The sequence below is a fragment of the Pleurodeles waltl genome, chromosome 3_1 (assembly GCF_031143425.1).
Source record: "Pleurodeles waltl isolate 20211129_DDA chromosome 3_1, aPleWal1.hap1.20221129, whole genome shotgun sequence".
Classification (NCBI taxonomy): domain Eukaryota; kingdom Metazoa; phylum Chordata; class Amphibia; order Caudata; family Salamandridae; genus Pleurodeles; species Pleurodeles waltl.
The window spans coordinates 30,435,759-30,459,972 of record NC_090440.1 but is presented as its reverse complement, the minus strand read 5'-3'; the positions used below and the strand labels follow the sequence as shown (position 1 = coordinate 30,459,972).

Sequence of the window (24,214 nt, the reverse complement as noted above, 5' to 3'; positions counted from 1 at the left end):
CAAAACATATTTAATAAACAGCATAATACAAGCAGTTACAATTGTGCAGTATGGGGTATTCACCACTCCTTAAATCCTGCTGTGCTGCCTGAATGAGGCAGCACAGCAGGTGGCTTTTCAAACTATTTCATTCAGTGGCATGAGGAGAGCGCTCTTAAAAAGGCTCAACATCAACTTCTGTCCCTGGTGTGAAGAGAGGATCAGAGGAAATGTGAGCCTGCACCACAATGTGTGTAAAAACCAGAAGCAACAGTCAAAAAACCTACACCGTCCCCTCCCAGATGAAAGGTATTAAGCAACTAAGGTAGAGTCTTAGCTGGGCAAGGCACCAGGCTGTATCAGAAGCTGTCATCGATGATGGGGAGCCGATGGACAAAGTCTTGGTTGTTGGAAAAGCTGGATTTTCTGGTCAAGGAGCCCATCATCGGTATCGTTGATGAGTGATGGTCATTGTTGAGCCCTGTGACGATTTCTACCTTTAAAAGTTTTTCTGGAGCTCGAAATACCCTAGCAGGACGAGTCTGTAGCCAAAGAGGGCTCCACGAGGCCAGATTCCATCATTGAGAGGTCCTGCTAAAAGGGATTTGCTGCTGTGGAAAAGAACAAAGCAGGAGCTGCAGGGAAGCCAACCCCACCTTTGAAGCACCTACATCGGATAAGCTTGCAGGTAGATCCCAGTCTCCTGTCAAGTCCCAGGGCAGTTTTTGATTATCCTAAATTCCAAAACCTGGGGCTTCTAAAAAATGCTCTAAGTCCCAGGTTGTCGATTTTAGGAGGAGGCCACTTTAATACCACACCAAGGGTTCAGGACTTCGGGGGCACCATTTGGGGGCTAGGACTCACTCCAGCAGAGACCAGCAGGCAGGTATGTTGCAGGATATCTGGATCTTGTTGTGTCCATGAACCTAACACAGGAGGCCAGCCAGCTAGTCCTTGGTGTCACTCTGGTGGTCCTGGGTTCAAGGAGCAGGCCCAGTATTCCTTCTTCAGGAAGCAGGGCAGTCCTTTCAGTAACAGGGAAGCAGGGTAGATCGTCCAGCTGTGGGGTAGCTGGACATTCCTCCTGGATCTTTCATAGATTCAGAAGTGATCTGATTTGAGGTCTGAGAGTGCCACTTGTTATCTACTGTGCCAGCCTTTCTTTGAAAGCAACACCTTGACTACTCCCTTACCCTTCCTGGGTTTGGCTCCAAAATGTCTGGGGTGACAAAAGACTAATGTCAGGTCCTTTATATGTGCAACAGGCAAGGTTTTTTGAAGTGTAACTTAGAGCGGGGCATAACTTCTCCCTGCCATCCTATCACACCTAAGCCAATGTTTTCTCCTTGTCTAGGAGAAATACACATCCTATAGCAAGAAAGCCATTCACAGACATGTGACCCAGGACACTGGCAGTAAGGCACACTAGTTTGGCACAGAAAATGCTAACTTTCTAACATTGACCTTTCCAGAATTCTGACTTAAAATTCAACTTTACCATGAAAGAGGATTTTAAATTACAATTCATTTAGGTGCAAACATAATTTTCCTACCAGCTCCAAAACTTAAGGTACTACTTATTAAGGTAATAAGGTCATCTAATGTTAGTCTATGAGAGAGATAATCCTTGCAATAGTAGAAAAAATCACTTTGGGAGTTTTTCACTCTTAGGACACGTAAAACCTAAATCCACATGTCCTACTATTTCAATACTATGGATTCTGCCCAAGGAGATTTAGGGGCCTATCCTAGACGTGACTTATAAGTATTAAAAAGAAAGGTGTAGGCCTGGAAAACTGATTATTTTGCCAGGTCAAAATAGCAGTTTAAAACCGCACTGCAGGCTGCAGTGGCAGGACTGAGACATGTTTTAAAGAGCTACTTTGGTGGGTGACACAATGAATGCTTCAGGCTCTGGGTACATGAAGTACCATTCGTTAGGGACTTACAAGTAATTAAATATGCCATTGGTTGTACGTCAGTTTTTCCATGTCTTAAGGAGAGAGCACAAGAACCTTTGCACTGGTTAGCAGTGATAAAGTGCACAGACCCCAAGCTAACAAAAAATTATTTAGCAAAACAGGGGGTTGAAGGCAGAGTTTGGAGGACTATCACCAAGGGTGTCTTATATAACAGGGTATCTTTGGGTCATATGTCTGGAGATGCTGCTAGACAGAGGTTGCTCACCTCTTTACTTTTTAAAACTTGTGCACATGATGGAAGTCCTCATGTAGATGACTTTATCTATTGGCTTGAGCCCCAAGACCTGAAATGTCTTAATAAATATCACTTCCGCTTCCGGTAGAGTTTCCGCCACACACAGACAGATGCAGAGGGGTATTCACCAGCGAGATGTTTCCCTTATTCTGTTAGAGAATTAAATGGTTATGATAGCAACACTAACGAATACATTCTGAGGAAATAATACTTTTCTGTGCTGTTGTCGTGTAGTTGGCGTCATAAACACATCACTTAAAAAACACTAACTTCACACAAAGAAGTCACCTGTTCTAACAAACAGTAAAGCAGAGCCCAGTTTAAATTTACTAAAAAGTTCTCATTTTTACACCCTGGATGGCTCTACAATAGGATGCATTCTGACGCTAGTGCTGGTGCAGACCCCCTCACTTTCCCTTGGCCTTGATGCTGTAATTAACTTGTTCAAATGGACAACTTTCATATGAACAAGTTAGCTATAGCATCAGGTGGAGCAACCTATATAAAATGTATATACTGGCTGCGTTACACCCCAGCACTTTAGACAGACTACTACAGTGATCCCTAACTGCGCACATCTTACTACAGGGAGTGCAGAATTATTAGGCAAGTAGTATTTTTGAGGATTAATTTTATTATTGAACAACAACCATGTTCTCAATGAACCCAAAAAACTCATTAATATCAAAGCTGAATATTTTTGGAAGTAGTTTGTAGTTTGTTTTTAGTTTTAGCTATGTTAGGGGGATATCTGTGTGTGCAGGTGACTATTACTGTGCATAATTATTAGGCAACTTAACAAAAAAAAATATATACCCATTTCAATTATTTATTATTACCAGTGAAACCAATATAACATCTCAACATTCACAAATATACATTTCTGACATTCAAAAACAAAACAAAAACAAATCAGTGACCAATATAGCCACCTTTCTTTGCAAGGACACTCAAAAGCCTGCCATCCATGGATTCTGTCAGTGTTTTGATCTGTTCACCATCAACATTGCGTGCAGCAGCAACCACAGCCTCCCAGACACTGTTCAGAGAGGTGTACTGTTTTTCCTCCTTGTAAATCTCACATTTGATGATGGACCACAGGTTCTCAATGGGGCTCAGATCAGGTGAACAAGGAGGCCATGTCATTAGATTTCCTTCTTTTATACCCTTTCTTGCCAGCCACGCTGTGGAGTACTTGGACGCGTGTGATGGAGCATTGTCCTGCATGAAAATCATGTTTTTCTTGAAGGATGCAGATTTCTTCCTGTACCACTGCTTGAAGAAGGTGTCTTCCAGGAACTGGCAGTAGGACTGGGAGTTGAGCTTGACTCCATCCTCAACCCGAAAAGGCCCCACAAGCTCATCTTTGATGATACCAGCCCAAACCAGTACTCCACCTCCACCTTGCTGGCGTCTGAGTCAGACTGGAGCTCTCTGCCCTTTACCAATCCAGCCACGGGCCCATCCATCTGGCCCATCAAGACTCACTCTCATTTCATCAGTCCATAAAACCTTAGAAAAATCAGTCTTGAGATATTTCTTGGCCCAGTCTTGACGTTTCAGCTTGTGTGTCTTGTTCAGTGGTGGTCGTCTTTCAGCCTTTCTTACCTTGGCCATGTCTCTGAGTATTGCACACCTTGTGTTTTGGGCACTCCAGTGATGTTGCAGCTCTGAAATATGGCCAAACTGGTGGCAAGTGGCATCGTGGCAGCTGCACGCTTGACTTTTCTCAGTTCATGGGCAGTTATTTTGCGCCTTGGTTTTTCCACACGCTTCTTGCGACCCTGTTGACTATTTTGAATGAAACGCTTGATTGTTCGATGATCACGCTTCAGAAGCTTTGCAATTTTAAGAGTGCTGCATCCCTCTGCAAGATATCTCACTATTTTTGACTTTTCTGAGCCTGTCAAGTCCTTCTTTTGACCCATTTTGCCAAAGGAAAGGAAGTTGCCTAATAATTATGCACACCTGATATAGGGTGTTGATGTCATTAGACCACACCCCTTCTCATTACAGAGATGCACATCACCTAATATGCTTAATTGGTAGTAGGCTTTCGAGCCTATACAGCTTAGAGTAAGACAACATGCATAAAGAGGATGATGTGGTCAAAATACTCATTTGCCTAATAATTCTGCACTCCCTGTAGAGGTAAATCTCAAGTTTCCACGTGAACTGGTGGAATTTGCATTTAATTGTTTCTCCACCAAAGCTGTTCCTCGCATGCCAGACACAGCCACTTTGTTACCGAATTCCTGTCACCTTGGTAAACATTCGTAAACATGGTGGATTTTCTACATCCACCTAGGCGGAAGTAGTTAAGTACACCACGTTATCGGATGGATAATCTCCCACCCATATCAAAATATGTCTCATTAGCTTTGACCTAATGAAATGTCATCCAAATGTGTTCCCCACAAGCATTATGGTTCAGAGTTTAGCTAAAGTTTCATTACTCGAGTCTGACCTTTACCCTAAAACTTACCGAAGGAGTATTCCGCCTTGAAGCCGGCATTGCTCACCCAGATGTCACTGTGGAACTGCAACAGCAGCACGTTTCCGGTGGAGACCAGTTTTGGGACTCGCATCTTGCCACAGTATTTGCCTATTGGCTGAGAGGTGGAGCGGCTCCCGTCGCTGATAATCAGGTAGTCATTGTCACATCTAGGAAAGGGTTCAAGTTCGAACTGGGTGAAGGACAATGAGATCTGTGAAATACAGGATCACTGTAAGTACAGCCCTTCCAGCGCACAACACTTTCCACAGCAGAGAGAGTACTCCCTTCACAAACCATTTAATTAGGCCAGTACCCACACCCCAACACCCACCTTTGTTCCACCCTCAAACAGAGCCAAGCCCAATTACTAAAGACTATTGGCAGAATGAGGGTTCCAGGAGTAGGCCAACTCCCCATTACTTACACTAGCACTATGCTGATCTCAACCACAAACACCTTCGTATTCCCAACTACCACCACCATGAACACAAACACAAGTGCACTCACACTTACACCCTCTCCTCCCCATGATCCTCTACAAACTAGTGCATTAATCATACCAACAACTAACACACTCCTTTCAACCACTTGTGCACATCTTTTAATTACCACCCTAGTCTTTGTTGCCTATGCTAGTACATATCTCAGCTTTTATCTGGTGAAAGTGTATACTGTCTAGCTGTGCTGAAACTTAGTGAAATGCAGTCATAAAATGGAGCCCAGAATCTGACACAGGGCATCAGCCATGCTTGTCCGCCCTCACAAATCTTGTTGCTGCAAATCATGCACCATGCTGTTATGAGGGGACAGCTTCGTCCCCCTTTACTTTAGGAAGTGGCAAGCAATCATTTATTTGCTTAATGTACAATATATGGATGAACTCAGAGTAGGCACACAATCTTTACTTTGAAATAAACTAGACAGCCTGGAAAGACTTCTGAACTATAATATTCAGTAAGAACAAATCAAAGTGGACCTAAAGCTTAGAAACTGGAAGACAGATACTGCATGATTTGCACATTTCCAGCAGATTCATATTCCCTAGTTACACGTCATTGCTATTCCCATAGCAATGCTGATTTTCCGATGTCTGGAAGCAGTCAAATAAATCAATGAGAAAAATAACTGAAAAGAGGTGTAGTGTATGGAAAGAGACATATTGAATAAACCGCTTGTCGCATGTCTGCAGAAAAGGTGCAATCCAAGCAAATTGATATTTTAACTCTAGAATGCTCTCTGTAAAAAGTGGCACGTTTTCAGACCTTTTTCTGTTATTTGATGCCACCATGAGGTGGCACCTTAAGCCTGCTGCATTACCTGTCCTGCATATTAGTGTCTAAGTGTATGTAGGATGTATGCATGCACATAAATACTTTAATCTGCTTTTATCTTAAGCAAGTGTTTAAAATGCCTAACGACTTCTTGCCAGATTGTGCTGCACATACCTTGTAATCTGCTGGAGCCAGAATGGCCATGACACAGTCAATGCTATTGGGGTACTGCTGGGGGTACCCAGGTGAGGTGATGATACCACTGTCCGTAGTGTAGGTGCTGTCACATGGCATTGCTAGAAGATGGGACAATAACAAAAAGATTACATTTGTTTACCAAGGAAACAACAAAATGCAGCAAGGGAAAATAACTCCATAGAACAAAACTAAGCAGCATCCAGAAACAATGAGGCAGCAGGGAGGTCCGCTCCCAAAGGGTGACTTGAAATACAATGCTAGAGAAAGAACAGCTTACCTGTCCTATAGGAGGCTGTGAAACCACTTGCTGAGCCAGCCCCATCACTGACAAACTCCACCAGCATCATGCTTCCAGAAGACACAAGCGGCGGGAGATCCAACTTCCCACAGGCCTTCTTCAGTAGAACTGGGGATGATGTGCTGTCTCCATCGTAAATATTGATGAAGTCAGCAGAACAATCTGTGGTGAGCTGGACATCAAAGTCATCGAACTGCAAAGAAATCTGGTTTGGTAGAAACAAAAACAGGTATGACATGAACGTTATGGAAACAAGAAAAGCATATTAAATACTGCCGATAAGCCAAATTTGACCATATGTGGGGTGATGCGCAGAAGTCAGCAGACTTCATTGAAATACCCATTCTGGTGCCCGGAAGGAATATTACAGGGGTTAAGGCTTAGCAGAGGCTTGGCACAGGCCATGTTAGTAATGCTTACTCCTATGAATGGGACGTAGTTGTATCAAGCTGGGTTTCCATTAACAATGATTAGGGATTAAATTGCTCTGGCATCGACTAATTCAGCTCCCCTTTAGCAGTGATCAGACTGTGCCACTTTCAATTGAAGAGGCTTAATCAAATGGCATAACTGTGTGTCACAGGAGCCATCAGAATCACCTGCATTGCTGCCAACATTTACAACTGAAGGCTTTCTGGCCCTAATGTAGTGTGGAGCCTGAGGGTGAGCTTGACACTACCAGCAAAACGAAATGTCCCACCGCCTGTTGGGACAGTCCAACATAGACCTCTAATCTTTTCCAGCACCATAAAGGGCTACAGAGTTAGAAACATGTGACAAGACTAATGGAACTACGTGTCCCAAGGGCCATCACGACAATGATGAGGTATTGTGCCACCAAAGCTTGCTGCAAGGCAGTGTGTTCAGTGAAGGGCTGCGGAAGGATGAGATGATCCTTTGCGGGATCCAGGTGATCAATGGAGCATCTCCAGGAGAAGAGGCACAGACTAACCAAACTTCCTCTTCTCGTTGGGTCTGCCTTGGTGTGCTGCACTGTTGTCGCTTCTGCTTAGGTACCTGCTGTAATCTTAGCCTTGAGCTGTATTTTCAGTTTCTCTGATATTTTTATGACTGTTGTGTAAGTGGCTCCTTATCATACATTGCAGTTCACCCAAAGAAACATCTGGGGACAATCATCTCACTCACCAAGGAGAAGGAAACTTTGATAACTCTAACGCCGATCCACCAAGACAACCGTCAACCAAAAACAGGGCTCCGTGCATGCCCTTGGCTTAGCCACCTCAGCAGTACCCAAAGTCCTGTGGTTGCTCTAGGCTGTATTGTCTCAACAAAGGAATCCATTCTAGCCAGTCCAAACACCAGACATTAAATAGCTCCACTGGTGAATGCAATAGTAAATACATGTACCGTTCAGTTCAACTATGTTTCTCTCTCTGTTTCAGTCTGTGGACCTCAATGAACTTCTCAAGATGCGGGAAATCAGACTCATCCATTGACATTTGTGTTGAATCTCTGAAAAGTCACGACCAACCACTGCCTCTTAGAGAACAAAGGGCCTGTTTTGGAGTTTGACAGACAGAAATCCCATCCACTGAAATATAAATCCTATAGGACATATTAGATTTATATTTCGGCAGACGGGGTATCCGTCACCGATGTGAAAGAGTAACCTGTCCGCCAAACTCTAAATCAGGCCCAAACTCCTTTGTTCATCACACTTGAAAAAGTCACTACTCCAGACAACTTACAGTAATTGTGGCAAGTAGGCCCAATGCAAAGCCCTTATGTAAATAATTAAATAAATTGTGTAGGAACCGAATATACACATCTGGGGAACCTAAACAGGACAGACGCCCTAACGCGTCAAAGCGGGCAGTGCTGTGGCAGAGAGACTAATGCAAACATTAGCATGGTATGGGGCTGGCGATAGCTCCAACAACATTTAGGGCCTGGGGGAGGAGATTACATGAGGGATATCCCATCTGCTGTATTACCATCCCTGTGGGGATGGTAATACGACGGACCGAATATCCTTCAAGTCTGTGACAGAGTATTTCCTCCACCGGGATCTAAATCAGGCTTTTAGTCAGTGGTTGCTTCACCTCTAAATGATGTTTGAAAGGTCAGGAGCCCCAGTTTACAATGGGTTTTTCACTCATCCGAACCCTAAATGAGGCTCTAAATACATACAAGTGAAGGAATCTAAACGTGTGAAGTCACCTTGTTTGATGGAAGACGGATCAGCCACTGGCAGTCTGCTCTATTTTTGTACTTCTCCGGAGGCTTGGGTGCTGAAAAGGATCCCTGTTTATCAGACAGCAGGGTGCTGCAGAGATCTAATGAAAGACAGCAACCAATCAGCAGCGGACAGACATATGATGGGAAACATGAAAGAAGACATTCTGGAAATGCACTTCCATCTCAACAGTGTTACCGCTGGAAAGCATATTGAGATTTGCATCAAAATAAAGGTACTTTAGCTATAGGTTGCAAAACTTGGACTTCAAAAACGGTTTTGAAACAAGCTTTGGCAAAGCCAATAGGTTTCCTTTTAATGTGCTAACATACGTAAACAGTATTTGTACATGGTTGTATTTACATGTGCTAGCACATTAAAGCCAGACCATTTTTTAAAACGAAAGAAAACAATGGATAAGAGACAGATGGAGAAAACAATGGCAATATCCATAAAGGGAAATACGATGGGAATTGAACATTAATGGAAACCCAATAGGAAAAAAGAACAATTTAAAAAGTAGCAGAGGTAAAAAAAAAAAAACACTGGGGATGAAAACAAGAAAAAAAACAGTGGGTAGTCCTCACTAAAACCAGAAAAAAAACCATACAGTGAAAATAACAAAACAAAGAGAATTGCTTCCTGTGCAATGTATGTTTGAGATAAATATTGTAATGTGTGATGATGTGCTGAGATATAAAATAGTTTTTCATGCCGGGCCGTGGTCTGACTACGCAAGATGGCAGACTCTGTGAACAGATGCCGAGTCCAATCCCTGCATCAGTATTCATCCTTGACTCTGCTTGGGGCTATCGAACCCACAGGTCTCCTGACCATCGGCTTCACCTCCTGGAGATACCCCTCACATGTGGATGTTCCTGCTTCGGGCGGGTCAGCGCTCTAAGGCCTCATTTATACTTTTTTAGCGCTGCATTTGCGTCAAAATTGAATTTTGTACGTTTGTGCCGCTTTTGCGTCAGAAAATGACGCAAATGCAGCGCTAAAAAAGTATAAATCAGGCCCTAAGTGCAGCCAAGATGTTGGCATCCTACGGTTGCTGACTGGGTGGCCCAGGCTGCTCCAGAGCTGCGTGCGGACAGGACGTCCATGGAGTGCTTGGCTGGCCGAGACACCCTCAGTCCGCCTGCTGGCTGGGCCTCTGGGCAGCCACCTGCTAAGGTGACTCCCCAAACCATACAGACTGCCAGCGCTCAGAACAGAGCTGCTGCCTGGGATCGGAAGGGACTGTATCAACAGGCCCACAGCCTCAAGGGATTCCTCCCCAGAGAGTGAGTAGGGTGCACCCAGCTGGCCGTCGCCTGACCTAGGCTCTGGCAATCAGGGTTTAGTGGGGAGGATTGGGAGCCCCCCACTGCCTCCCCACCCTGTACTCAAGTTACCGGCTCACAGCATGCACCAGTATACTTGGGGACCCACCACCCTTCCTCCCTTCCCCTCTCACTCCTTCTAGGTGCCTCCATGGCATGGGACCCTGTCTACCTCTTGATCAGCGGGCTAACTGCTTGATCTGCCAGCACCAGCCTAGAACTTGTGGTACAAGTGGGTTGCCCTCGTTCATATTGCAAGCATTGCACCACTTTGTAAATACGATGCAGCAAAATGATTTGATTAGAAGTTTTTGTGAAAAAAACTATAAATAGGTGGAGCTCAATGCTTCAGGGTCCTGTCAGAAGGAGCTGGAAAAAAGAACTGAGGTAACTGCTTCTTGCTAAACATGATGGGATATGGAAGGACCATCCGCTCTTAAAGGCACACCTTTATTTTGATTCTGTATAATGGCAGCCTATGGGCTACACTGCCCTGCATTCCTTCATCCTTATATAACATTGCAAAAAGGTTTGTGCACGATTTTTTTCTGTGAAATCTTTAAAATATTCATGCATTTAAATGCATATTTACTTTACAGTACCTTTTTTCAACCATGTAGGATGAAGAATGTTGGCATTTGTAGCCTCTCTTTTAGGCTGCATATTGACATTCTTAAGTGACTTTGCAGGCCTTCCTGAAGAAAGGCGAACATCAGCACTTAAGACAATTTCAGAACAATGGTACAGGGTCCCCACAGGCAGGCGGAACTATTCAGCACTTATGATTATCATGGAAATGCCCTACAAGAGAACACAACTATGTAAAGGAGTACTTCACACACATGATCAAGCATCTGTTCAGACTTTTACACTTCAACACTGCACCTGTGTGATCTTGAAAGCTAATGTAGTGGCCAGTTTTAGTACCTCTTTTGATGGCCGTGTTAAAGGTTTCTTTATTTTCGAAATTAAATTATCATGGCATGTGAGAAGATGGAGGCCACACTTATTTGATCAATTCGTTGAGTCTACTGGAAATACTTCAATATCTAGGAAACAGCTGGACAGTTAACATATTTGATTCATGACCTCCTGGTGAGTCAAGAACAGTGCACCCTGAAGAGTATAGGTACCTTGTTGGGAGGGCACTTGACGTGGTCAGAGTTATAAGTACTATGTAGCCACTCAGAGGAGGTTTATGTGTTTTATTGTCCTCTACCTTCACACCTCATCATCCCTGGTTCTCCTTGTCCATGTCTCCAACATACCTCTATGCCACTGTTGAGTAGATGTCCCACTGGCTTTAGGAAGTAACTTTACATTCACAAAGACACTGCTACACCTTGTAGCTGATTTTGAGAATGCTAAGTTAGTATTTGCTACATATTAATATTGATTGCCTTCAGCGACTGCTGCTGTGAGTCCCAATTCACACACAAAATGCGAGCTCTTTACGTGTTACTGGAGAAAGGTGGCACCGAAAGGGGCAACTTCCCTCCTTGCAACTCATAATGTAATAGACAAAAGCTTTGTGACCTCTCCTGGAATCAGAAGTGCTGCCTGAAACCTCCCATGGTTACTGCCTCACCAGAACAGCCGGTGACCATCCACAAAGTGAAAGCTGCCCATTTTTAACAAACTTCCACTGTGTACGTGGAAACGTCTGGCTTTGGCTGAAGTAGACAGCCATCACAAGGAACCAAGGACACCTGCAAACTCGCTCCCGCCACTGATGCTGCTTACATTTTGCTGCAGTCAGCTAATACAAGCTTTTATGAGGGAGACCATGTTTGCCTTAGTACACACTGCCCTTTTGTTCTGAGCCCAATTCATAGATCAGGAGTGATGTAGAGGACTGGCCAGAACACAATCCCACACTTTGATATGTTAGCACAACAATAAGAAGGCCCACTCCTACACGTGTCTGTTATCTTTATTTACAAGAGGTGAGCACTTACCGCAGTTGTACAGCTTGTTGACTTTGGCTACGTCCAGGTTACTGAGTCCATACCTCTGTCCAATTTCTACTGTGGGGTCCGGTTTTGGAAGTATGCTTGGTTGCCAAGGCACGTTTGAAAGTGTGTTTCTGCAGGAACAATCAAAATGTTGCATTGCAAACTTAAATCTATATAATCTGGAAAGAGGTCAAGAGAGATGCTGGATGGGAGATATTGAGGCGTTACAACCAGAGCTGCCCATGGCTCAGTATCCTGTAATTCTGGGCAAATCACTTAATCTCCTAGTGCCTAAGAAACAAAATGAATGTATCCTTGTGTAACTGGTGCTCAGGTAAAGCACTCCAACACCTTTGGGTCGAGTTTAAAAGTGCAGAAAAATGCTAGCCATTGAATCACCTCACGGTTTAAACACAGTGGAGGAAGAAAATAAGTTACTTACCTGTAACTTCAGTTCTCCAGTATTGGATTAGTTCATAGATTCACATGCTTGAATCATTCCCCATCGTCGAGATGGGAGTCTCCCATCTCGACAATGGGGAATGATTCAAGCATGTGAATCTATGAAAGTTTCAATACTGGAGTAAACAAGCTTCACCTAGTTGAGGTGTGCCTTAAGAACAAGGTGGCTGGACAGGGCTAGACAATCTAATACCATACAGTTTACACACAGTAATGGAAACAGGCTTCTTCTAGAGAAGGAGTGGCTTAAGTATGCAGAGTTATGATATGCAAGTGTGGTAAATGCATGGAACCACATTCCAGTAACAATTAAATAGTTGTTACTTATTTTGATTAATGATTAATGATTTTATTGAGCAAGAGACAGCACAGAGTAAAATTCCAGATGGCCAAATATGAGTGTGGTCTATTGTGGTTTACCGTGTCCACTAGGTCGAATACAGGTTTTGGAAAGAGAACTTCCTATACAGAATATTGCAGCTCATCATAGTTATAGTTTAGAACTTGCAATTAGTGCCTAATGGCATCTATTAGTTTTAATTGGTATTTTCTAACTGGCAGAACTTCCACATTTATTTTTGTGGAACATATTCACAACTGTTTGGGTTGTAATGGGACTCAGTGAAAACCATTTCCTGCTGGTCAACTGGAATTTTGAGCATGGACACTTACTGAACTGTCAGAACTCTGTTACACTAGTTATGTCTGGAATGAAACAGGTTTATGTATTTTTATGTAATTCATGCAAAGCTTAAAACAACCATGTAAACATACAGGGGCATAGCTTCAGGGGGCTGTTTGGGGTGTTGTACCTTTTTGATAAATGTACTGTTTAACAAATAGTTGGGTACAGGAGCTTTCAGTCAGATATGGGAAGGTGTCTGTTGGATTTCACTTGGAATATTTGAATACTCACTTGGACAAAAGCAAACGCACACACACTTTGTGATGGTCTTAAAACACTGTTATTTTACAAAATACTGTGTTTTAAATACTGCCTCACAATCCACACTCATTTCCCTTTCCAGTGACCTTTAAGTAACCCTCTTGTGCTGCATGTCATACAATGATTAACATGATATGCTAGCGTGTATGTCGTGAAAACTGAAGCTCACCCTCTGCCACCAAGTATTGCTGACCAAGCTACGCCCTTGGAAACATACGACATACACATCACAGTCTTTTTTTTTAATATGATTTTAAAACTTACAAATGTGGCACATGTATTCATGGCCCAGTGCTAGGAGTGGTCAAGGAATGACTCTTGTTAAACAGAAATTACCAGTTACTATTACAGCTCTTGATAAGAATACAATCTAGCCAAATTAGTTCCAAGGAGTCGATGTACAGAGGTGTAAAACCCCCTTCATATGAGACTTGAACAAAAAAAACACACATTACTGCACCAATGAGCAGATCTTCAATGGAGTACACCTTCATTAAAGGAGTTATAGAGGAGCCCCAATAAGACTTATAAAAATAAACAACATTTGTTATAACTGAGTTCTTTGACTCTGTGTACTATAGTGGTGACCATAAACATTTACATTTACTCATCAGTTCGCCATGGTCCCTTGGGCCCCATATATCAATTCATTAAACTAACATTTTTCAAATGCCTTAATGTTGGTCCTTTGCAGATTAACCCTTTTTTCTTGGCTGAATACAGGTGTAGCTAATCCAGAGGAAGGACATCACTAGGGATGGGCGACATTTCAATTACTCCTGAGTGATCTCTGTAATTCCACTTTACTCTTTGACAAAGAATTACTGATATTTACTGATAAATACTCCTCTTTGCATAATTAAGAGTAAATTGGGGGAATAAATCCTACCACGAGAGCACATTTATCTTTGCGTCCGTTTGGATGCAAGGGTGCAGTTTATGCTACGAAAATAGAGTTCAATGCTGGTAGGAAGTTGGGGCAAACTTCGACAGCAGGAGCATGTATAGCAAGCGTGAGCGGCTGCTCGGTATTCACGTCTGTTACATTTAGCACTATTTCTTGGCACAAAATTCATCCTCCGGGCCACTTTACACTTATGGGAGCACTTATGCACTAAGAAATAGTACTAAACACAGTATTACCATTCCTGTGTAATTAAGGTGTAATCTCTCTGGATTCTTAGGAAATTACTCTTGATTATGCTACACAGAATTATTTGATTTACACCCACCCCTAGTGACAACGTTGCTGGCATATTGGAGCGTACTTATATCCAAGAGGACAGGATACAATACACAATCCCACCTTACATCTCTCACAACTTTGGCGTTTCCTTGCCCCAGGGCTTACTGTGTAAAAGAATAAGTGATGGGGGTACAAATATTTGTCCAAAGGTCAGCGGCCGGTGTTATGAGGGTCAGAGTGCTGAATGCCAAAGCTACTAGTCTGGATTCCAATTCACGCCTCTTTTATCCACCCCAGACACTCCCTTGCCCTACATCTCACTCGCTCAGGTTATTTTTAATCCCTGCTTTCTCCTTATGTGACTGTTTTTCTGTTTGTCTCTTCCTCCCTTTGTGTTTTTTCCTCTCTTGCTCTGGAGCAAAGTTTGTTCAAGAAAAATAACTGCTGATCCCCAGAAATGAGTGCTGGTGTGCCCCATCTGCAAGCACCTGCTCAAATTAAACACTGCTATGCAAGTCTCCTCTCACACTTCTCCATTTGTCATGATAAAAATTACTAATACTACCACTAGCTTTCTCAGGGCTCCTTGGCGAATATGTTTAGTGCAGAGTATTGGTCTGTGAATCATACCATAAACTCAGAGTCGACAACCAACAATACAGAGGTCTGTCCCACATTTTAAGGCTCTCCCGGCCATAATCATGATTGTTGGTGTATTGTCATAATACATTTCTTAAAACCTCCTGCTTCAAAGAAATCAAATAATTTACATTGGCCCAGCACAGCAATTCCTGCATTGGCTTCTTAGCATACATTTGTGCTCTGGGGCAAAGCAAGGTAAAGAAGGAACAAGGATAACTAGAATTGCAGAGTTTCACTTTTTCAGGCCTCGCCAAGAGACAGTTTTAGTTCTTTCATCTGTCTCATGTTTTCTAAAATGTTTTTTTATAAAAATGTATACATCTACATAGATGCATGAAGGAGTTTTCAGTCAGCCCTCTTCTTGCAGTGGCATTCACATTTTCCTTCTGTCTAACACTGAATGTGGCATGGGGGCACTGGGTCAGCACTCTGTATCCATTGGCAGTTCTGCCTTGTACGTGTATGCAGCTGCATGGAAGTTGTCCCTACTAAAGATGATGCTAGGACCATGACTGCTTTCATGTGTGCTTTTCATTTTTTGGCTTTGCCAATGTTCTTTTTCTCTTCTTTTTGCGAGAGCGAAAGATCTGCGGGCGGCCCACACAACAGTGCTACAGTCTTCTTACGGCCAGCAGCAAGCGTGCCTGATAGTCATTGCAATCCATCTTCACTTTTCACTGTTCTGCAGGGAAAACCAGCCATGGCATAATGACAGGCTCACTAGATCAGATCTTCCTCAAAGAATATTCTGCTCAGTTAGAACATCATACGTCAGCAGATCAACTGTGATCTTACCATTTGGATCTCATAAAGGAATTATAAATTATACAGAGCATAAGTTGCAATTTGTCCTAGAAGTAAAGTTCAGGAATCCTAGAGGTGGGAGGGCGGGTAACGCTCTTTGTCTCCAGAAGTGTAGTAGTGAAGGCACATTTATTCACACCTGGTGGCACCACCCTGGGATACGCCATTTTTGGAACAAGTAACAACATCCATTAGGAGGAAGTTGGAGCTGCCATTGAGCTGACACCTTAGTCAGCCCTGTTGGGTATATAGGGGCCTTCAGAGCTTAGGATATATCAGATGATTCTGGTGAACATGGGATTTATGATATCGCCCAGAAGTGGGGATGTGAGGCTTCTCAATTGGAAGTAGGTATGGGACACTGTAAAATGCTAGAGCAGGAGGTATACAGGGGCAGGGGTTGCAAAAAAAAGTTTGAGAAGATCTGGGGACTTGGGATCCTGGAGGTACTGGCTAGCTACCGGTAAGATAGAAGGAGACAATACCGGGTGAAACGAAAAGGGTCACGGGAGGGAGAGGACCATAATGGGGTAAGATTGCATACAAATAGAAGATCAAAACATGATGTGCTTATCTCATGGACCGTTACATATGTGGAAATGAGGGTATATAACGGGAAGGATGGGGGAACAAAAGATGTACTGTACTGTGCAGCTGTGACAGTATGGTGTCCATATATTATTGTTGCTTTACTTTAAATGAAAATAAATAAAAAAGAATCCTAGAGGCTATCCTAGATCCAACCACGCCTGGAGGTTTATAACAATCCACATTGAGCCCGGCTACTTTAGTTGATGTGGCTTAGAAAGCCTGAAACTGATATTGAGACGGCCAGCTTCTTGGCTGGCCTATTAAAAAATCAACACCAGGGCCTTCAAAAACTTCTAAATATGATCAGCCTTATCTTCCATTGGCTACTTGTCATGAAGCAGGACAATCTGAAGCACCATCAAGATAAGCATGGCGGCAATAAAATCCATTATCAACCTTTCTGAATTGGTTGTCTATGGGATGTGACAGCTACATCCGAGGTCGCTGTCTGACTACCTTCTGGGTTAGTGTTATTGAAACCCAGTTCTGGGCCTTCCAGGTCCTCATGTTTGGTGTGCTCAAGGGATTTGTGTCAAAGTCTTTAATTTCTTCAAAGAAGTTGTAAGATGACATTTTTAATTCTCAATACAGCTTTGAAGAATCACAGAGGACAGGTTTGACATACGGTTTCCCCACTGATTGCTAGTTGGTATCTCCGTTGTTTGAGGCAAGGAATCTGACTTCACTTTCTCCTACTTAAGTGACTTAATCCGCAGCGTTTCACGGTTCAGGATATGGGGTGTTTGGCAGTCAGATCCTGAGTCCAAAACCGCACCTTAATAGGCTCTGAGGGCTTTAAAGGAATTTAATATCTTGGCACATGATTACTCTGACGTATAATGAGTGCAATATTTACTCCACTCTAGGATAGTTAATACCTTTTTTTCATTTTTAGCCAACGGGATTATTTAAGTGACACGCACTAATGAAGATGAGCCCTACTCACTAGGCAGCCTTCAATGTGGATGCTCTAGGTGGGTACTACATGGAGAGCTCACTGTATTCCATCAACATCCTTGCAGAATTGGCACAAGGCTCTCAGTGAGTGGTAGCCATGGAGGCTAAGACTCAATGCATTATACAATAAATTCTTTAATTATCAAGCATGTCTAAAACACAACTCAGAAGCAATATCATGACAGCAAACCCTGGACTAGGCAACAGGCACAATCGATGCTATTGCAGCAGATATAGGAGTGCACAGGCAAAGGGGGTGGGCCCACGACCCAAATGCCTGATAATATCTACATGTCAAAGCCCGGGTACCTTCACGGGTAACAAGCAGCACTTGCAAATCCATATTACAATACATTACATGTCTGTGATACACACAATTGGTTTGTCCAAGCAGGTTTTTATGGATTGGGGTGGAGGTGGTTTGTTGAAGGTCCTTACTGGACCAATAGAGGGTTAGCCCTCACATTCTTTGGGATCTGGGTCATGGGGATGGTACTGGCTTGAGAGGCTGTGATATTTCTACATGTGGACACTCCCCAAACATAGTTGGTGGGTAACAGTTCAGGTCAAAAATAAGAGAATGAGGAGCTGGCGTCCTGCCTGCCCCTCATCCAGGAGGTAGGGGTGGATGAACTGAAACCGACAATGAGGCCAACTGCGAAAGTTTGGGTGTGGGGCCTGATAATTAAAAAATGGCAATGAGGTCGAAAAGTCTTTCTGGAGGTGGTGTACAATGGCGAAAGGATTGCGAGCCCCTATGAGTGTGGGTTGAGATGTTATTGGGAGGGAGGTTCATTTGTTATAATTGTGTAAGGCACAATTGATTATGGATTTTAGTTTGCAAGGAGCTGGGGACAGAGTTAGCTTTTGTGCTCCTCTAAAAAACGTTTTTCATTAACTGATCTCTCTTTTCAACCCCCTTGAGCAGCACCTTACCTGCCATAGTGCATCACTGATTTATAGTCATATGGAAGGCCCAAGGTATTGCTGTCCTTTTCCTCAAAACTGCCCCAGTCATCTGGTTCGGATGAAACAAACAAATTAGCCATCTGTAAAGTAAAACTTTTATTTTAACACAACCCAATAAATAGGAAGCCCCCTTCTAACATCATGCTCTCAGTTTGTCAGAGGACAGGAGAAGGTAAGAACTAAAACGCATATTTTTTAACCCCAAGAGTCTTGAAGCAGTAGATTCATGCATTATTGTTCATGTTGTTTTGTGAGAGTTTAATTTTAGTTCAACCTTGCTTGGTGTTTGAAGATTAACATCAGATGGAGACGAAGCCACCAGGATCAGTAGCTGGGCTATACTTGAAGGTTTGTCCTGGTTGCATAATATTTTGAAAGGATGCAACTATGTAATCTTCTTACCATTTTAACATAACAAGTCTAATATCACCACAATTAGTACTGCACTTTAAGCAAATTATGACCCATTCACAAAATTGCGCAAACATGGGTTAATGGCTACTAATCCGATCCGTTGCCGCTATGGTCTGGCATGACAATGAAGATCAATTTTATAAATACCAGGGTTAAAAACTGTCCCCCAATTTCAATGGTTACTTAACATTTTTAAAATGTGAAACATGAAGAAATGTTCATAAATTATACAGCTTCTAGACTGAACATGACTTTAACATCTGACTGCAATTTAACTTAGAACCCAGATTTCTACGAAATATTTGTTTTTAAAATACTGCATATATATATATTAGATATGTAAATGTGCATAGTGTAATATGCTATTTATTACCACTGTTGAGTGTGGGGAGGAACTATGACTCATAAAAGGCAAAGACTTGAGTAAGTCATGAGATTCCCCTCCCCCTCCTTCAACAATTGTATTGAGTAGCTTATTATACTGTTCACATCTCTTTATGCAAAGGGATTTTTTTAGGTGTATTTTTTTACAAATGTATATACAATCTGAATACAAGGGGTTACATTTGTGCAGCAAGACAAAGTCACACGAATCAGAGATTCTGTCAGAGTTGTGATTTCCATGTGTGTAATAATTATTACATGCTATGTGTGAGGCTGTACAGTGTTACCTCATGTCACTGTCGCTGTATTGTAGTAACAAACACAAATCTGACCTTTGCACTTTTAAACTGGATGTGTGAACGTGTGATATTGGTACAATTGCTATAAGTAATATGTGCCATTGGTTGACATGTATTATCACTACCATGATACAAACAAATAGAGATAATACATTATCGGGCGCCAATCTGATATCTCACTCATAAACCAAAATGTTAACACAGTTGTCATGGATCTTACACTCTCTCTCAAATAAATTCATTACTGTCACTGCTGATGTACGGGTACATGCTTTGCAAAGAAGGTCATATAACATATCCATACGTTGCACATTCCATTGATCTGTTGTCCTGTGGATGATGCATGCTCCACAGAAAATGTGTGACAGATATGTTATGTGATACTACTCTCATTTGCACTTTTCACTATCAGGTTAACTATAACAAGGGTGGATCACAGGCTTAACTTCCTTATCCGATCTTCAGGACAAGAAATGTGTTTCGCTTTGTTTCTCAGTGGAACTTGTCATGTCCTCATCAGGCAACATGGAGGTCTCTTGACCTGATAACAATGTAGGTCCCCCACTTTTACCTGTATATGTGAAGTGTACAAATAGCCAGATACTTTGCCTGTTTAAAGAACAAATATATCATGATTGGATCTATTAACTTGGACTTGTAAACCTTGAAAACAGGAGGCACAACATGAAACAATAACAGCTCTTGTTTCCATATCTGATAACTGGTGAATGGATAAATAATTGCAAAAAGTGTCAAAACCCTGCAGAGGGCAAAACGTGTGAGTGTCAGTGAGTACTACTTTGGTGCATCATTAAAATCTATAAGAAAAAGCAGATTTAATGACAATATAATTTGAAATAGTCAATCTATGTCATGAACTTGGTAGAGAAAGGTACTAAACTAACAAGTAAAGAGAGTGAGATACTAGCAAGAATATGGTAATTCTAGAGAAGGCATTTAGTATATAGAAGATAGATGCCTGAAAGTAGGGAAGGGAAAGGACAAAACAGAATCTGTGGACTAGAATAGGTTGGGAGCAAGACCATGGAGCTGAACAGCTTAACGACTGCTAAGACAAACCTATACAGACAAGATATAAACTGAAAAATAACCAATGAGAAGGCAAGATGACAGCACCAACAGAAGCACAACAAACTATTGTAAATGATATTGTGTGTGCTTCATGGGAAATGATCTCTCAGTGAGAGGAAAAGACTGTACAAAGGGCAAGGAGCAGTTACTCTCTGGAAACAAATCGAGCAGCTCTTATGAAAGAAGGGTGCTGGCGAGTCTCTTTGCAGAAGGCATCACAACTTGGAATCTCACTGGTTACTCTATGAGGCAGCTTAATCAAGCACCCATTTGTCTCATACCTGACAACAGTGCCATTCCATGCAAGTATGGATTCACTGATCTTTTGGAGTGGGTCTTACGCTGACGTAAGTTATGCAGTGTTTTGGATTCTTTAGTTCTGCATTGTAACTGGCGTCTGGTCGGTTGCATACTAAGGAAGTCCAAATTGCCTGTCATTATTTTAGCCCCAAACCAATTGTCCATACTGTCTCTCACTCAGCATCATGTATATATTCAACTACATGAGGTAGTGAGTGTGTAACATATAACATCAGTTCTAATGTCATGTCTAATGTGCATTGATGGTTAGCCTTCTAGTTGTGATAACCAAGAAGGTGCTTGCATATCCACTAAGGGATACAGGATATGTGTCTGCTAATGAATAGTAAAATATTGTGGTCCAATATTTTCATTTCTGAGGTTTCCTGCAAAGGTTCATCGGTTGTTGGGGTCTGCATCTGGTTGAGGAATTCAGCTTTACCAAATTCATGTTCTAAAATCTGAATTTTCAGTGTTGTTCTGATCATCATTCCTGGTCTGATGTTTTCTTTCTGTTGTCTGAATCAGTTTCATGGTTTCGTCTGACATGGTTCCTTGCTTAGCTTTCTAAGTTTCCTTGGTCTGAGATGATGAAGGCACACTTATTGTTTCTAAGTGTAATACTGTACTCTACAGTCATACTTCTTGTTCTATTGGCACCAAGTGACTCCTCTGAAGAGTTTTGTACTATGTCTGTGCATCAATTTACTGCGCTTTGTATACACAAACATCAGTCAGTTTACTCAGTGCAATGCATGGTTAGGAGTACCATTTATCTCCTGATTTGTTTCAGTATTGATGCCTTCAGTAACAAGATCTGTCTACAGGTTTCTAATCTTGTTGGTTTATCCTCCCACCATAATGTGCATTATTCCAAAAGTATCCTTGTTACCTGCAGAGTCTCCACGTTGAAAGGGTTGATCAAGTTTCAGATTGTATTTAGGAACATATTTTATACATGTGTCTGGAAAAGCTCAACTCAATTAGTTCCAAAACACATGCCAACTGACCACTGCATGCTTGTGTAGAAATATGGTGACTTCCTTGCTAAGCATTTGCAAATGATTGTTGGATGGTTCTGGTGGTATGGTCGGGGGAGGGCTGGTGAATCTGAGAGAATATCCATTTTGAACAATATTCAGTACCCAGAGGTCTTTTGTCATTTTTTGCCAATCTACCAGGAAGTGTGAGTTGCTTCCCTCCACCGGAGTGGGTAATGGAAGAGGGGGAGGAATGATTCATTGCTTTACGCCTGCTGTGGGTTTACCCCTTTGCGCAGTTTGTTGGTAAGATCGCCCTCTAGATTGCCTCCAGTGCTGATGCCGGTAAGGTCGCTGTTGTTGTGGTTGCTGGTGACTCGGGTACCAATTAGCGGTTTGAACCCTCTGAGAGTAAAACCGGCATTGGTAAGGCCAGAAGGAATGCTTCTGGTCTTTCTAGGCCGACAACCTTAAGAGTCTCTATTTTGAACTTCATACGAGTCATCTTATTGTGTGTGTGGCTGCCGAAGAGGGTAGATCCCGAGAAAGGAAGATTTATTATCATTTACTGCCACTCTTATTTTAGAGATGTAAAGTGTAGCCAAGAATGCCGTCTTAAGGCAATCCAGTGACAATATTCATGCGCCGCTAACAAGGAGTCTGCTGCATCGCTGATGACTTGGTTGGGGGTCATGAGTCTTTCGTTATCGACATCTAGGAAGTCCTCTCTCCTGTCCCTGAGTAGATCATCAAGAAATTGTTGGATAGAGACCCAGAGCACTCTATCGTATCTACCCAGGAGGGCAGTAGCACTTGTTGCTTTCACTGAGATTGCGGCTGTGTTGCAAACCTTGCGACCTACCAAGTCTAGTATTTCACTCTCCTTATCAGTAGGAACAGAAGAAGCAGGAGTGGTAGTGTGATTCTTCTTGGCTGCCAGAATGACTACCGAATCAGGGGGTGGATCTACTCTAAAGAATAGAGGATCTTGTTCCAGAGGCCTATGTTTTTTCTGCAGCTTTGAAGAGGCCGTTTTGGTTGAGGCTGGGGTCAGAAAGAGTTCCTTTGTGGGCTGTAATAGTCCTGGCACCAATTGCAGCAGAGGTCTTGACGCTGATCGTTGGTGAAGCATCTAAAAAATGACACATGACCCACTTCGCTGAGTGGATGAAAGCCAACTGCCCGAACCTGATGTCAGACAAGATCTTCTGAAACAAGACATCCCTCTGGAACTATTCCTAGTGGCCCTCCACACTCGGTCAACCCCACCCCGTCGGAGCACACCCGCAACCTTGGTGTCATTATCTACAGCAAACTCACCTTCAAGCGTCAGATAAACTCAGCGGTCTCCACCAGTTTGCACAACGTCTGCTTACTACCCAAGATCTTCAGATGGATCCCCACTGAATCCAGAAAGACGGTAACACAAGCCATCATAACCAGCTGACTAGACTACAGAAACGCCCTCTAAGTGGGACTCCCACCCAGCTCTTCCACCGCCTCCTGAACATCCAGAATGCAGCGGCAAGACTTGTCCTGGACCGCCCCATGCAGACAAGCATCACCGCCCAGCTCAGAAGTCTCCACTGGCTGCCCGTTCACAAGAGGTGCAAATTCAAGGTTCTCACCCTCCCATAGAAGGCCCTCCATAACATCGGACCCAATCTCATCAACCACACACTCTCCTTCCACTGGCCTACCAGGGAACTCTGAGCCCCCTCCCTCGCTCAAGTCCCAAGATTCAGTTGTAGCCGTTACGGTGGACGCACCTTCTTCAACCTCGCAGCAAAGCTCTGGAAGGACCTCTCCTCCTGCCAGCATAACACCCATAACCTCCTCGACTTTAGGAGGAAGCTCAAGACCTGGCTCTTCAACGAGTAGCCACCAATGCACTGCAACCTTCTACAGCGCCTAGATACCATCTGGGGTAAAAGTTGCACTTTACAAATCCCATGATTGATTGATGTGGTAGGTGTCGGGACCAACATCTATATGTTAAGTTTTGCCGCACCCCTCACTAGAACCTCCTGGAAGTTGGTGATATTGTCCACTGGAGAGATGCGAGGAGGAGGAGAATCTGTCAATGTAGGTGAGTATCATCTTGTAGATAATGAAGATGTGGACGTTATGTATCTGTACCAAAGTCTTGATACAATACGGGTTTGAGATCGGTGCTATGATGGCAAGAGCACTTGGAAGATGATGAGCGCCTAGAAAGATGTCTGTAATGATGTGACCAATGGCGCAT

The 24,214-nt window shown here is 42.9% G+C and overlaps 1 protein-coding gene across 2 annotated transcripts in view; it reads right to left on the bottom strand.

The window, feature by feature from the left end:
- Positions 1-24,214, bottom strand: part of LOC138283719 (astacin-like metalloendopeptidase) — an 80,682-nt gene that overhangs the window by 1,594 nt on the left and 54,874 nt on the right. For both annotated transcript variants that reach the window (XM_069221763.1, XM_069221762.1), the window contains 6 exons: positions 18,465-18,546; positions 11,944-12,071; positions 8,642-8,757; positions 6,440-6,665; positions 6,139-6,260; positions 4,682-4,904 (listed from right to left, as the gene is read on the bottom strand). In XM_069221763.1, the coding sequence (XP_069077864.1) occupies positions 4,682-4,904; positions 6,139-6,260; positions 6,440-6,665; positions 8,642-8,757; positions 11,944-12,071; positions 18,465-18,546 (897 nt within the window). The remainder of the gene's footprint in view (positions 1-4,681; positions 4,905-6,138; positions 6,261-6,439; positions 6,666-8,641; positions 8,758-11,943; positions 12,072-18,464; positions 18,547-24,214) is intronic.